Here is a 16,619-nt window from a genome sequence, read left to right as displayed (position 1 = left end):
AACCGACAGAGATGGTGCCAGCAGCATCAGCGGTGGACCTTGGCGCAGTGGAATGAGGTCGCTTTCAGCGATGAGTCAAGGTTCTGTGTGGACAGTCCTGATGGGCGTGAGCGTGTCTGGAGAAGAACTGGCGAGCGATATGCCGATTGTTGCATGCGTCAAGCCAACAGGTGGGGTGGCCCAAATGTGATGGTGTGGGCCGCCATATCAGGCCGGTACAGGACGCCACTGGTGGTTGTGGATGGGAATCTTAACGCCCAGCGGTATGTGGATAACATCCTGCGACCTCATCTGCTGCCATTCCTGCTAGACCACCCAGAACTGAGAACCTTTCAGCATGACAACGCTCGTTCCCATGCTGCTCGCTTTACCACTGCATTTCTCCAAGGCGAGAACATCAACACCATGCAGTGGCCTGCGCTCTCCCCTGACCTGAATCCCATAGAGCACCTGTGGGATGAGCTTGGGAGACGCGTAGTTGGCAGGGCCAGGACACGGGCAGAGCTGCTTCAGACATTGAGGACTGAGTGGGACAGAATCCAGCAGCAATCCATCCAAAGACTGGTAGGCAGTATATGCCGACGATGCACTGCCTGTATCCAAAACAATGGTGGCCACACACGCTATTGAAAGGGGACTGACATTGCACCCTGTGCTGTTCTGTACTGTAGAACAAACTGATGAGATGGTGCATCTTGGTCAAAAACTTGACATGTCATCAATAAAATGCCAATGTTTCAATTAGCAATTGTTGGTTTGTTTTATTTTGAACTGTTACAATTTTATTACATTTCAAACAAGTGGTAAGTTTCTTTTGCGTTTTCGGTCCTTTTTGAAGTTGGTCAAAATGGTCAAATTTTTTGGTCAAAATGCCCATTTTGCACTGGCCTTTTTAAAGCCAATATCAAGACATCACGTGCAGCTCATTAAAATCATCCCGTACCCCTTGGCTAATCACTGACAGTCAAAACGGCTGTTCAACAGCTGTGCTATGAAGTGACCATTGAAGGTTCAAGTGACCATCCGTGACCATTTTGTCTGACAGAGTGAGGACACTATTGTCCACAAATAAGTTCACACATTTACTACACGCAGTGTTATTGTTGATATTTAAAGGTTTCAAAGGTGGTAAGTTTCTTTTGCGTTTCAGTATATATACGTATATATATATATGTGTGAGCTGGATCAGCACATTGCTGCGTCCTTGGACAACTCCTCAGCACCATCCCGGCACGCATAATTGTATGTGCTATGGAATGAGGTGTTTTTTCCGGCGGCCGGAGTGCAAATCCTGCCACCAACCTCCTTCAGAGAGGACCCAGTACCATGGTACTTATTTCGCCGACCTTGGAAGGCTGACAGTCTGAATCAACGCCACCTGGTATTAATTCAACAGCTGAACGGGATTCGAACTCAGAACCTTAGGATCCCAAGCCCACTAGGATCCCCAACCATTAGGCGAACACCATGTATGTATGCATGTATATGTATATATATATATATATATATATATATATATATATTTATTTATACATATATATATATATATTTATATATTTATATATATATATATATATATTTATATATGTATATATTTATTTATATATGTATGTGTATATATATTTATTTATATATAGATGTATATATATATTTATTTATATATGTATTTATTTATTTATTTATATATGTATATATGTATTTATTTATTTATGTATATATGTATATATGTATATATTATTTATATATGTATATATGTATATATTTATTTAATTAATATGTATATATTTATTTATATATGTATATATATATATATATATATATATATATATATATATATAATTATAATAATTATATGTATATATATATGATATATATATATATATATATATATATATATATATATATATATATATATAATATATATATATATATATGTGTGTAATCCTTCCAAAATATATAAACAAATTGAGAAAATGCATTACTGGGTGATTTAAATAATCTGTAATGATCACATATAAGCCTGAAAATGAAATCCAGTTCTCATTTAATGTATATGAGGGTATCACAAAGTCTTCTCTCTAACCATGTTACAAAACTCAGCACAGTTGTAAGTCTTTCTGTCTAGTTTCTGGTCAGTGCCACGCATTCCGTGAGTTTATTGATGCTATTGGAAAAAGACTTCTATTTACAGCTCCAAAAATGTTCATTGACCTCCCTGACCCCATACCCACTAACTTCCCCTCCTTTTGTACATACAAAACATGCGATACAATAAAAATCCAAAGGTTACCTGATGTTAACTGAGTCCCTCCTACATCCTACAGGCTATGCACAGTCATCTGTATGGTGTGCCAAACAAGAAGCCCTCACCCAAGACAGATGGCACAAAGCCCAGTGCCTTGGCCCTTCTTCGAGTCGCACATGATGCAACCACAATCGGCCACCTGAACGGACCAGGTTCTGCACCCAGTCTGCGTCCTCGTATGAATACGCGTATGTGTGCAGCTACGTGGCGTGCAGCTACAGCTGCCGCCAGTTCCAAGGCAGCGCTAAATGTAGCCATAATCACTGAGACGAACCAGCCAGAAGGTCAAAGGACCTCAGAGGGACGCATTGTTGAGGATAATCGTAGACTGCTGCCTGGTTCTGCTGGAGTAGTTCAGTTAAGGAGCCCCATTCGCCAAAGTGAACCTGGGTGTCTTGGGCTCGAAAGCCAATCCAGCAATAAGGCTCACGCAGTGGTGAATGTGGAGATGGAAATTGCAGCAGGTGGTGACACTGAGAGAACCAGTGATCCTGGTGAGGAGGTGCCACAACATTCTGTTGGATCTACCGCTACAGAAACTGCAATTACAACTGGAGCAAACACCATGACATCAGAAACCTGGAACTTGGAGAAGATCCGGGAACGGAGTAAACTCAGCAGAGACTGTCAGGACATTGGGAAGGTAAAAGCTGCGGCAGGAAAAGCAATGCTAGCCACACTGGCTCAGCAAGGGACTTTGTGTGGCTGGAATTCTGAAGCTCGGATGTCATTTTGTAGTGACGTGCCTCTCAGGGACAGGACTTCAACATTGCTTCGGGTACCAGCTGAAGTACCGCAACGACGAAGCAATAGCATGTCTGAGGCAATGACCATCAGTGACTGTCCCGTTTGCCAGGTGCAAACCAATGACAGCAGTGAGAGTGATGAGAATGTAGGTAGTGCCATCCATACTAGTTCATCACAAGAACTACAACAACAACTGCACCAACCCTGTTATGGATCCTGGCTATCGGTAGCTCAACCAGACAACTGCATTAACCAATACTGTGCCATTTGTGCCTTGGCACCTTGCTCTGGAACAGTAACTAGAAGTGGCCGAGCAGCTCTTGAAAGCTGGGGACCAGCACTCGAAGCCTATTCACGTGATTCCACAATTTCTCCAAAATACCAATCAAATGCTCAGCCTCGACGCCATGTCCGCCAAAATCTCTACGACCATCAGGTCTCACCTCACGGCGACTTCTCGATCCAACATCCGGAAGCTCGACATTCTGGCCCACAGAATCGGCGTCAGAGCGCTGCTGCAGATAGGGCCGCCTTGTCCAGAGGCCACAGAGAAAGTGCGAATCCTCCATCCCGGCAGATTACCACGTTTCCTGGACCTCATTCATTGAGCCACGAGAGACGTCACCGTTCAAAAAGACCAAGTATGGAATCTGAAGTGTAAATTTTGTTCACCTTTGCGAATTGATGCCAATCGAGGAAATGTCCAAAATAATAACTTGTACAATGTCCTTGCCAATCACAACGTGCTTGATGTTTTTATAGCTCTTATGGAAGCTCCAGTAGGTTGGGTATGTGATTGACCACAGATTTGTTTTCTCATTGTCCAACACCAGAACTTTCATCAGCGATGGCTGATCTGAAATCCACCAAACATAACAAATACAGTACTTCATATTTTAGGCCAGGCTAGCCTTGAAATGATGATGGTAATGATTATTGTAGCATGTAGTACAAGGTAGAGAGCTTCCTCTCATGGGTGTTAACAACATTTATGAAACGCTCTCCTTGACTTGCTTTGCATTGCTTTACAACAAACAATGATTTAGAACAAGGTGTTGATAGAAACTTTTTTTTCTTTCCTCGCCAATACAAAACAACAGTAGTTAAAGAATTAACTTATGTTCACTATCTGGAGAAGGTTCAAACATCTTTTTAAAAATTCATACACACATACGTACACACATACGTATACACATACACACACATTAACACATACACGCATACATACACATGTACACATACACATATATATATATACACACATACACACATATGTACACACATACGTATACACATACACACACATTAACACATACACACATACATATACACATAAGTATACACATACACACATACACACACACATACATACACACATACACACATATGTACACACATACGTATACACATACACACACATTAACACATACATACATACATATACACATAAGTATACACATACACACATACACATACACATACATACACACATACATATACACATAAGTATTCACATACACACATACATATACATACACAAACACACACAAACACATACACTCATACACATCTGAATAGTGTAATGTTAGAGAATGAGGAAACTATTAAGAGCATTACATGCTAATCCGAGTGGAAGGAAGTGGTTGTGAGGAGGGATATAACAGGAAGTAGTTTCGAGGAGGGAAGTAATAAATGCCGAAATGGAGTAAATTGCTGTAAGGTTTGTGTTCACCATTTACAACTTACGGACATTGTTTAGCCGTAAAAGGGAGCACGTGCAAACACACGGGGTGTTGTTCTCGTCATGCTTATCGCCTCCTTGTTGTCCGAAAGTGAGATTTCCTATCATGAAATTCCATGCTCGGAGATCAATTCGAAGACAACAAAGTCAATAATAACATCACAGACCGATACAATTTCACTTTCGATACTTTGGCCTTGGTCGTGAACATTTTATGCAGTTTTTTCTTTCTTTTTGGACAAGTTTTGTGCAGTTTTGCATGTACGACATGTTTCCATCAGCACAAATCACATCGACTTCAAATGTATCATCGTCTTCATGTGTCGCTCAAGCCCTCCCTGTCTTATTCTTTCCACAGAGTTGCTGCAAATGGACTCATTAGAAATTAAAATATATACTGTACTTAAAAAGTTGTCAAGACTCGAGGATCATCGTATTTCAGTCAACGAGATGTGAAATAATTATTAATTTTTACTGGTGACATAATCTCTATTTCTCGTTGTTTGCATCAACAGGAGAGTGGGAGAGATAGAGAGTGGGGTGGGGGGGCGTTGGGGGGGGGGGGAGGGAGAGAGAAAGAAAGAAAGAAATAGAGGGGGAAGGAGAGAGAGAGAGAGAGAGAGAGAGAGAGAGAGGGGGGGGGGGAGGGGGGGGGGAGGGAGAGAGAAAGAAAGAAAGAAAGAGAGGGGGAAGGAGGGAGAGAGAGAGAGAGGGGAATAGACAGAGAGGAGGGAAGTGAGGGCAAGACAGTGAGGGAGAGAGAGAGAGAGACAGAGATAGAGATAGAGAGAGGGGCGGACAGAAAGGGGGGAGGGAGGCAGAGAGAGGGGGGAGAGAGATAGAGAGTGGGAGGGGGGGGGGAGGGGGAGAGAGAGAGAAAGAAAGAAAGAGAGGTGGTAGGAGAGAGAGAGAGAGAGAGAGAGGGGGGGGAGGGGGGGGAATAGACAGAGAGGGAGGGAAGTGAGGGCAAGACAGAGTGAGGGAGCGAGAGAGAGAGAGAAAGAGATAGATAGAGAGTGGGGCAGAGAGAAAGGGGGGAGGGAGGCAGAGAGAGAGGGGGGGGGGCGAGAGAGAGAGAGAGAAAGAAAGAGAGAGGGGAGCGAGAGAAAGACAGGGGGGAGAGAGAGAAAGAGAGAGAGAGAGAGACTGTGGGGAGCGAGGGAGAGAGAGGGGATAAAGGACAGAAAGAGAGAGACAGAACAGGGGGAAGGAAGAGAGGAAGAAATAAAAATGGGGAGAGAGAGAAAGGGGGGTAGGAGGGACGAGGAATGGGGGGTGAGGAGAGAGAAGGGAAAAGAGGGGGGAGGAGAGAGGTCGATCGAGAAAGAGGGGGAGGGGGTAAGGAGGGAGTGAGAGAGGGAGAGACAGAACGGGGGGGAAGAGAGAGAGAGAGAGAGAGAAAGGGGGAGGGTGGAAGGAAGAGTGATGGTGGGTGGGGAGAGGGGAGGAGGGAGGGAAAAAAGAGAGGGGTGGGGGATCAGGGGGAGGGGAGAGGGCGAGAGAGGGACACAAATGGACACAAATGCACACAGAGTGAGACAAAGAGAGAACGAGGCAGACGCAGGCCTCTTATTCGCAGACACCTCGACCTGTACGATTGTATTTAGCAATGACGATGGGGGTTGAGGAGGCTATCTCTTCGTCTCACAGATAACTCAATGTGTGTCTTTGTAGAAGACCAAATGGATACACATTATCACTAATTATGCAATGTATGTAATGATGTCAACACTTAAGGAGTAGACTACAAATATAAAGGCGTTACTGTACTAACAACAAGCAAACGATGATAAATCCAACAAAGGCAGTATAAAGTGTAAATATGCATGCCTCCTGTACAGTGTATTTTTATGGGAATTCTGAATTGCACAATTGCTAAAAACTTATGGGACACCTCAAAGTGTCGATGGTTTCAAATGCGCATTTTCCTCCCCATTTGTGCAAAATGTTTCATCCCGACCAATTGTTGATCAACAACAATACGAAGGTATATTTTTGTTATCTTGAGCAGGGGTGTTGTTTTGGAGAGAAATGGAACATTCTGTGTTAAATCCGAATTAAAAAAACTTTATGATTTCGAAATTCCTGATTTAGTCGTACCTTGCTCGAGTTGTCTCGTTCGGCGTCGATGTCAAAATCGATGGCTCATGATGTTGGGATCCCAGGTTCAAATTCCAAATACTGCATTGTTCATTGTCTACTGATGTCTTTGTATTCCGTGTAAAAGTACATTGATGCCTTCCAATGACATTGTCCTGAATGTGATAAATGTACAAGCTCCACAAAGAGCTTAATATCACTGTGAATAAAGCATAATGTCGTCCACTCTTTCATACCCAGTGTCACTCTTAATCTGTCACTCCTCTCACCCACCCCCTCCTTCCCTTTCCAAAGTCGTTTTTAGCTTCTTTTTTTCTTTTTCTTTTTTTTTGTATACAAGATCGAGGCTCGTGAAAGAGCTAACATTAATCACACAAAAAGTCAAACCGACACATAAAACACAAAAAATATGGGGAGCAATAGACAAGATGGGGAGAGAGGGGGAAGGACACAAACACAACATTTGAGAGCAGGGACATCAGGAGAAATGTGGAAAGGGCAGGGATTGGGGGGAGGTGGGAGAGGTATAAAACATATGAACACTGCAAGGACTTCCAGGAAAGAAGTTGAAATTTCCCAAAAAAAAAAATTTGGAAAAAAAATTTCCAAAATTCATCTGGGGTGAATTACCGGGGGTAGAAAAGCTCAAGGTTTTGGATGGGGGAAGATAAGCGATGGTGGTGAACAGCTGTTTTAAAGACCTGGAGGGAAGAGTGGGATTGAAGGGAGTGCGGGAGTTTGTTCCAGGGGCGGGAGAAAAGGGGAATGAAAGAGTGAAGGAGAGCAGAGAGCCTTGATTTTGGCAGTTTAACCATAAGAGGGTTGCAGGCAGATCTTGTGCGACCTGTAGGAATATTGGGGGGACAGAGCCCAGAGAGAGCTGGGGGAGCAAGGCCGGAGAGGAGTCGGTAGAAGACAGAAAGACCACCAACCTGCCTGTGGTGAGTGAGTGAAAGGCCCTCAGAGATAGCTTCATCGCAGCAGATTCCAATGATTCTGAAAGCTTTGGTTTCAACAGCGTGAAGCCGAGCAAGGTGTTAGGCAGGAGCACCGGTCCAGAGGGGGAAACAGTATTCCATTGAGCTGCGGATGAAAGCCTTGTATGTGGTGAGGAGCTCAGGTGTGCCAAGGAAGGACTTCGCACGACGGAGGATGCCCAGTCGGCGACTGGCTTTGGAAGTCAGCTTGGAAATGTGGTTTTCCCAAGAAAGATCATGGCAGATAGTGAGATCCAAAAGCTTGAGCGACAGAACTTCTTGGAGAGGATTGTTGAGAAAGTGGATGGGAGGGTTTTCCAGTCGGTCCTTTCGGAGAGACATTGTAAGAATGTGAGATTTGTCAGGATTGAAAGACACTAGGGCATTGCCCGTACTATATCTATATCTAAAATTATATCCCCCCCCTCTATTTACATGAAATGGTTTGGTCCAAAGCGAACGGCTTGCGAGTACGGTGACAATCCCCCCCCTCTATTTACATGCAATGGTTTGGTCCAAAGCGAACGGCTTCCGGAGTTTGGTAAAGAAATCGCCATCGCGTGCACAAACGCGCAGGAAAGCGAATGAATCGCAAATTCGGTTTTATTAGTTTTAAAACATAGTTTAACGCCAACATAGTTTGCAAACGTGAAATAAATGAATACGCTCTCAAATGTGCCATCCGAGGCAGAGTGTGTCCTCCACGTTCGGCACACGCGATCGTTCGCTGCTCTCTGATTGGTTGAATCGTTTTTTGGACATAGCTCGGTAAGTAATTGTCCGATTAATATGAAACCTTGAAAAGGCACATCCTCGGGTCCCCAGCAATATACCTGGCAAGTTAAAAGTATATCGGACCGGTAGTTGTCGAGAAACAGCGGTCACAGACAAACGTACAGACGTACAAACGTACAGACGTACAAACAGAGATTACTGGAATTATAGATAGATGTTCCACTTGTTTGACCAGTCTGTGATTTTGTCCAGGTCTGCAGCTTGTGCAAACGACCTGTGTCCATAGGTAAGTCAGTCAGTCAGTCAGTGAGTCCATAAACACTTCAACCACTATCGGTTGAACCAATCACACGATTTTGATGAAACTTGGCCACAAGGTTCATATCTGATGCCTCATGATGGTGTATTGACTGCATAAAAATATGTGCTCATTAACAGGTTGAAATCAGGCCTAAAACGCTAAAACAATTCCTGCCCTAACCTACAGGGGGCGTCGCATCAGCAGCGAAATGTTATGACGTCATTGACTGTTGCTGCTGATCCAGGTGAGCTTCTCGTTATTATCATTTTGTCTATTTAGTCAGTCCTCGCCTGGTTTATTATTCTGAACATAAACATCTATAGACTAGCCGAGCCTGCGGTTCTTCCTTCATTCAGTTTTGCGTGGCTCTGATGCTGCTTCAACTTGTTGTAACACTAGTTGTTGTTAGATTATTATTATTATTATTATTATTACTAGTATTAGGCGTCCATAACCACTCTTGACCATGTTGTGGAACATCGGCCGAAGCCCTCAGTTTTTTTTTCCTGCCTTAACTTTTCACCTTTATTCACTTTTTGAATTTGTTTTCTCCACAACCGCCTGGGTGACTGACACTCAACTTTAAACGTAGGAGTGGCTCTCATGGAGATTATATTTTTTAACAAAGTTGCATGATGATTGGATGGAAAATGCGGCCGGCGTTTCAAAAAGTCTGTTTTTAGCACTGCAGATGGGTAAAACGATTGTTCAAAATGAGAAGAAAAGTGGGAAATTTGGCTCAGATATACTACATTGTATACTGAATAATTTCTGATTAGGGGCCAAATTGTTTTTTTCAAAATGGCGGCCATTTTCAAAATGGACGCAAATTGTGCCTGAAAACAGTAATACTACGTATAAACATGGAAATCAGTATATTAAAGCTATTTTTGCGATGATTGAAAACACACAAAATGTCAAACACACAAACCACACCAAAAAGACAAGATGGTGATTATGTTTGGAGGCCTGCACATTGAGATGTGTGCTTTCAAAACCATCGGTGACTGGTTAGAGGAAAGTGGACGGACAAGTGCATTAGTAGAGGCTGACATAACGTCACCAGGCACAGCAGACTCCTTCCTCAAGGCGTCACACTGGACGAGAACGAGACATGCTCATCAGGTCACAGCTGCTAGTTCGTATATCCTCATGAAGAGATCATATGATAGATACACAGAGAGTTTGGCAACAACTGAAACATCAGAATCATTTGACACGTGGCGCAACAGACGCATACAGGAAAGCCCGCAATTCCAATACTGGTCTATTACTCTGAAATTTCAGCTCAGCATCTTGAGCTTTGTGAGGTCACTTCGAGAGGCCAACTTTCAGCTTTCCATTGAAGCCCTTGATCAACTTATGCCTTGGTTTTTCGCTCTTGATCTTCCGCACTATAGCCACCGGTTGTCGGTTCACCTACGTGACATGAAGAGCCTCAAGAATGTTCATCCCGAAGTTGCTGAACAATTTGAGAGTGGTAAATTCGTCATGAAGAAGACCCATCGTTCGTTTTAATCGATGGCACTTGATCACGCTCATGAACAGAACAATTCTGTTGTTAAAGGCGACGGTGGAGCTATAGGACTAACAGAAAACTCATCGCAGTTAATGCGGTGGATGGTAAGTGTCGGCCATTTTGAATTTGGCGGCCATATTGGATTTTGGGACTGAAATTGAATTGGCCCCTAATCAAGATGTCTTTCATATACTAAGACCTATCTCTGTGCCAATTTTCACACTTTTTTCTCAAAATGAACAATGTCTTGTATTGGTGCGCCTATCTGCAGCACTATTTCTGTAGGCGTGGGTTGCAGGGTGTTTCGCATATCAGGAATAAACAGTGTTGGCCGAATGAAGACACCAGGTTTAATTTTCTTTTATTTAACACATTTTGATGTTTGGTGTATTTGATCTCACTATTTATTTTAATCACTCTCAATGACATTTCTGACCTCTTGATGTTCTATCCATTTAGATCACGAGGGCATTATTTCTCTGCAGTTTTGGTGAACTCTCACTGGCGTGTGGTATGTCAATGCAATATGATAGGCCCAACAATCAGGAGTCACAGCACATCCTGTGCTTGCCATCCTTAACCTTAATCTTACGAGTGTAAGGGACGGCCAGGCTTAACCTAAGCCATGCCTGCACCAGCTCCGATAAGCTGTCCTCCCAATTTTAGCTTTGTGTTTTTTTGGTGTACATAATCCAGGAATAATAATAATAATAATAATTCATTTATTTTGTATAGCGCTTTTCAAGAAGCCCAAAGGCGCTTTGACAGAGTGGAAAACATAATGCATAACAATACATGAAAACAACAATTGCAAAAAGACAAGAATCAATAGGGAAATATTTAAAGCAAAAGGAGGGAGAAGGAGAAGAGATAGTCAGGGGTTAAATGCTGTGGGTTGAATGTTGAATGGAAGAGTTCTTCCTTCAAGGATAAACATACCAATGTGTTATCATGGGCTTGCACGGTATGCAAAACAGTACTCAATTAAAGCTCTTCCGCAGACGAAATGTTAAACTCCTGACTGTCGTTTATTTTTTAGAAAATAGATATATTGACTTAATTGTTTGTGCTTTTGCATTTGGTTTTTTGCAACTGTTTCTTTTATGCAAATTTAGATTTGCTAACTACAATTTGTTCTTTGACATAAACTCATTACCTCCATCACCGAAGGTGGACGGAAGTTGTTTTCATCCCTGTCTATTTGTCTGTGAACAGGATATCTCAAAAAGTCATGGACAGATTCGGCCGAAATTTGGTGGACAGGTTGGGTATGTGACAAGGACGAATTGATTCGATTTTTGTGAAGATCTGGATCCGGATCCAGATATGCGAATGTTTTATTACCCTGCGCCTGTGAAGCGAAAAGCAGGCTTAGGCATTCAGTTGCGTACGTGTGGTGTGCGAGTATGTCATGCGCACGTACATATCTACATTTAAAAAAAATTCATTTTCTCGGCAACCGTTGGTCCGATTGACACGAAATTTTACCATATGAGCGCCTCCACGTGTATAATTTTTTATTTATAATTATGACGTCATAGGTCACGTGGTATGGATGCAATCTTGGAAAAACGTTACACTATATATCCCAAACCGCTCAATAGAAAAAGTTGAAACAAGGCCCATTTTCAAGTACTTAACATGGGGAATAGGATATGATGATGACTTCATCAGTGCCTTTATTATGACGTCATAATTCGACAAGTACAACGCTTGATCTGATCAGTATGAGAAAAAAAAATTCCTCTACAACTGTTAGTCCGATGGACACGAAATTTGTACCATGGGAGCGCCTCCTCCTGTAGAATATTCTAATGATAATTATGACGTCCTAGATCACGTTGTACAGGCGCCATCTTGAAAAAAATCGAAAAATGTTGCACCTCCATATCTCTGAAACTGCTACATGAAAAAATTTGAAACATGACTCACTGTAAAGAACTCCCCATGCGGAATAAGATATGTTAATTGTGATGTCATTGGTACCTTACATATGACATCATAATTCGATAAGTACAACGCTTGATTCGATCAGTATGAATTGTTTTTTCTCTGCAATTATTGGTCCGATTGACACAAAATTGTCATCATAGAAGCGCCTCCTCCTGTAGATTATTTTAATGATAATTATGATGCAATAGGTCACGTGGTACAGGCGCCATCTTGGAAAAACTGAAAAACGTTACACCTCTATGTCCAAAACTGCTCCATGGAAAATAATTGAAATGTGGCTCATTGCAAAGAACTACACATGGGGAATAGGTGTTGTTAATGATGACGTCATTGGTGTTGTAATTATGATGTCATAATTTGACAGGGACAACACTTAGTCTGATCAGTTTGAAATTTATTGAGTGTGATCTATGCAACAATTATATTAGAGAATATAAACTTATGATGTAATCGCTCACGTGGTTTTTCAGCCATAATGGATAAAATAAAATAAAAACCTTGAAAAATAGAAGAGTTGGTTGGCACCAAGTTGACTGCGCAAGGTAAGTATTCCAAGAATACCATCTGGTTTTTTTAAGTTAATCTTCGCCATTGACATATGGGACCAAAACAATATATAACATGAGATTTCAAAAAATGTAGATGCGTTATGACAAAACTAGGTGGATAAGTAGGTAGTTGACAAGAACAAGTCGATTAGATTTTGGGTACGGTGCAGATGCAGATCCAGCCTATCAGTGGGATACAAAACTTAAACTGTTCAGCCTGGCAGAGGTATGCGCTCTACCGAGTGCCATTGTAGTTGTACTTTGTCTTCACTAGAATGTCGGAAACGTTTTACCTTCGTTATCTGCAGAAGTGTATTTCATGTGTTGTGCTGAATTTGTACTTTTGGTGCCAGATATTACTCTTGCTCCACAAATTGCATAACATTTAGACCTTCAAAGTTTCTCAAAAAACTTGCACTAAAATTCCTCAGATTTCACAACACGTGCTTAAATTGCCATTATTGTTTGTCATATGCAGAGCATTCAAAGGTTCTATGAATGAGAAATAATAGTCCAAAACACATCATCAAACAATATCAAGGAGTATCTATAATCTATCATCTATAAGAATAATAAATGTCAGTATGTGTGCGTGTCCTCCATAATTTCAAAACCATGACGCCTATCATCCCAATGCTTTGCATGCATACTAAGGAGAGTCCAAGGGAGTGCAGGAATGAAAACTGGGTATTTCGGTAAATTTAAACACCCCTTTTGAAGATAATTTAAGGGGTGCTCATCAGTAAAAAAGAAAAAGGGTTGCCATTAGTCAGTCTGCTTTCCCCTCACAGGGTTATTATGCTGCCATTTTGTTTTGGCCTGCACAAAAATGCCTTGCCTTGGAACCATGATGACCTCTCACAAACTAATTAAAGTATAAACTCAAAATCTGTGTTTGGATTTGAGGATCAGATCTCGTGGAATAAATTGGTGAAATCTGGAATGAAATCTGAAATTTTAAAGAAATTAGGAATTCTTATAACAGCATATATTTATTTAAGCAAGATAGTGATCCCTTGTTCTCCATATATCCACAAAACAATGTGAAATTGCCAGAGCATTAAACAACTTTTTCTACTGTTCAATAATTATGTTGAGTGAAGAAAAGATGAAGGAATGTGCTGAAAATGTAACTTCATTGAGTGCAATGCAGTGGGATCGCCGTGATGGCCCCCGCAACCACACTTGGGTTCTCCAATCTCCATGGGGAAATCACTGGAGTTAGGAAGGCAAAATAAATCAATTTAAACATTGAATTAAAAGAACGATTAATATAATGCGACAGTTAGAATGAGTAAAGCAATGGGCCAGGTGAACAGCTAGTTCAAGAGATAATTGGAAAACATCATAATGATGATTTAATTAATTTACTCTTTGAAAAAATTATACTAATTTTTGAGGCGTCACTCTTCCCCCCTTTCTCACTCTTCCCCCCCCCCCCACCCCTTATTGCTCTTTGCCCACTTCCTCCCTACCCCCGTTTCCTCACTCCCCTCCTCTATTTCTTTCTCTTGCTCCCCACCCTTCTCTCCCTCTCCCTCTCCCTCTCCCTCTCCCTCTCTCCCTACTCCTCTCCCTCTATCTCTCTCTCACTCTTACTGTTACGTGTTACCTCCCCAAACTCCGGTTACAGTGCCCCTCAGAGTCTCGAGTGGGAACACGGCAGAAAGATGTTATTTTGAGTGTTCTAATAAACCATGGTAAAACCACACCAATGCAATTGTAGAACAAAACAAGTAATTGTATCAAGTACTCTCACATACGCAATAATAACACTATGAAAGAAAGTACCATGAAAATATAACTGGCATCAAATGAGCAATACCTATGATGGTACCATCATTCCCCAATGCTCTCAAAGCAATAAACTCACGATACACCAAACGTGAGTGGAATGTAACATTCCCCAAAGTCCGTGCACTAATCCCCACGCTGGTTGAAGCCGTGCACAATGACAAGAACAGGCAGGCATCGGCACGGCGGCGGATGAGGAGTTACGAGGTGAGAGGTCGATATGGGAATTGAGCCGATATGGAAACCAACTGTGATCAACACAATGATGTCGATACGGGAATCCCAATGACAAAACAAGATGCACCAAGCGGACAGCCTCTTCGAGGACAAAATGGTGAATCAGCCTGTAATGGATGCGCTTGTTTTCTCTCCAACAATAACTCACGCTTGGTAATAAATCCTGAGACGCAGGTTTAATTGCAATCACAATATGTGACTATGTCACAGGCAATCCTTTTCATGGGAAGCCTCAACTCATTCGTGACCAATATCAAAAAAGTCCGCTCGCCGCCTCGATGCGACTTCACGGTTGTATCTCTCTCATGGCCTTCTCATCCTCTCTCTGCCGATCTCCTCTTCCGGTTTCTTTGCCGTGTTTTTTCTTTTTCCTCCACAAACATTTATTTTTACCTTTTACTAAAGACATATCCATTTCACACAAAAATCTTAACAATATTACCTGAAATTAAAAATCCTACAAGTACATAATAACAACAAAGGCAGAAGTGATGAATCCATAACACTTACAGCCCGCACCTCCTCCCTCCTGGAGTGTATAGTGACGTGTGGTGAGGCATCACTCTCCCCTTCCTCACCACCTCCTCTCTCTCTCCCTTTTACTACCTTCCTCACTCACACCCCTCCTCTCTCCCCTCCTCTCTCTCCCCTCCTCTCTCTCTCTTTCTCTCTCTCTCTTTCTCTCTATCTTCCATCTTCCCTCCCTCTCTAGCTTCCCTCCCTCTCTAGCTTCCCTCCCTCTCTATCTTCCCTCTCTCTCTCTTAGTCAGTCTCTCTCTCTCTCTCTTTCTCTCTCTCTCTCTCTCTCTCTCTCTCTCTCTCTCTCTCTCTCTCTTTCTCTTTCTCTTTCTCTTTCTCTTTCTCTTTCTCTTTCTTCCCTCTCTCTATCTTCCCTCTCTCTATCTTCCCTCTCTCTATCTTCCCTCTCTCTATCTTCCCTCTCTCTATCTTCCCTCTCTCTATCTTCCCTCTCTTTATATTTTCTCTGTGCCCTCTCTCTGTCTCCCCTCTCTATCTCTCTCCCCAACCTCTCTCCCTCTCACCTCTCCCTCTTCCGCCCTCTCCCCCCTCCACCTCCCCCCCCCCCCACTCTTTCTCTCTTCCCCCTCCCTTAATATTCCCATCAGCAAAGCAACGGGTGGTATTTGCTGGTATTAAAATAAAAACATACGTCTTCTTACTCATTATGTAGCCTGGTATATTGAAAAACATTGGCATGTCTTGGACAATTGTGAGTATCTCATGCATAGAACATTTTGAATTCCCTCGTGTTTGTGTTTATGGATGGTTGTTTTGTGAATAATGTTGTCGTCATTTATTAGGGTGACATTAAAACTGGCCTACTTTTGTCAAATGAAGTGGCAATTACTTTCCATGCTTAAGCAAGTGTCTCACCCATGAAACAGCATGGACATTACAAAGAGCTGGACTTTTTCCAGAACGGGAATTTTCTGATCAGCAGTTAATTAGCTGAAGCTTCACCGAATATGGATGGAATAAACAGCTGTGGATCCATAATGATCAGGAAAACATTCATAGTGAATGCAACATTGGCTGCAAGATGGCAACAGACGATCCAATCTTTATGCTTCACTGTCTATCACAAATCATCAAGGCTGGACTATACCATTGGCCTTCTTGAAGACCAAAGCTACCTGGTTT

General features: G+C 42.2%; 1 protein-coding gene across 1 annotated transcript in view; it reads left to right on the top strand.

Moving 5' to 3' along the window:
* The window catches only part of LOC137433520 (glutamate receptor ionotropic, NMDA 2B-like), a 260,022-nt gene extending 256,309 nt beyond the window's left edge, over positions 1–3,713 (top strand). Inside the window, exon 12 of the mRNA XM_068125849.2 lies at positions 2,325–3,713. Within this exon, the coding sequence (XP_067981950.2) occupies positions 2,325–3,713 (1,389 nt within the window). The remainder of the gene's footprint in view (positions 1–2,324) is intronic.
* Positions 3,714–16,619: the final 12,906 nt, after the last annotated feature.

This window comes from Myxine glutinosa, chromosome 10, assembly GCF_964187855.1.
Source record: "Myxine glutinosa chromosome 10, kmMyxGlut1.1, whole genome shotgun sequence".
Lineage (NCBI taxonomy): Eukaryota > Metazoa > Chordata > Myxini > Myxiniformes > Myxinidae > Myxine > Myxine glutinosa.
This window is presented reverse-complemented; position numbering and strand designations above follow the sequence as displayed.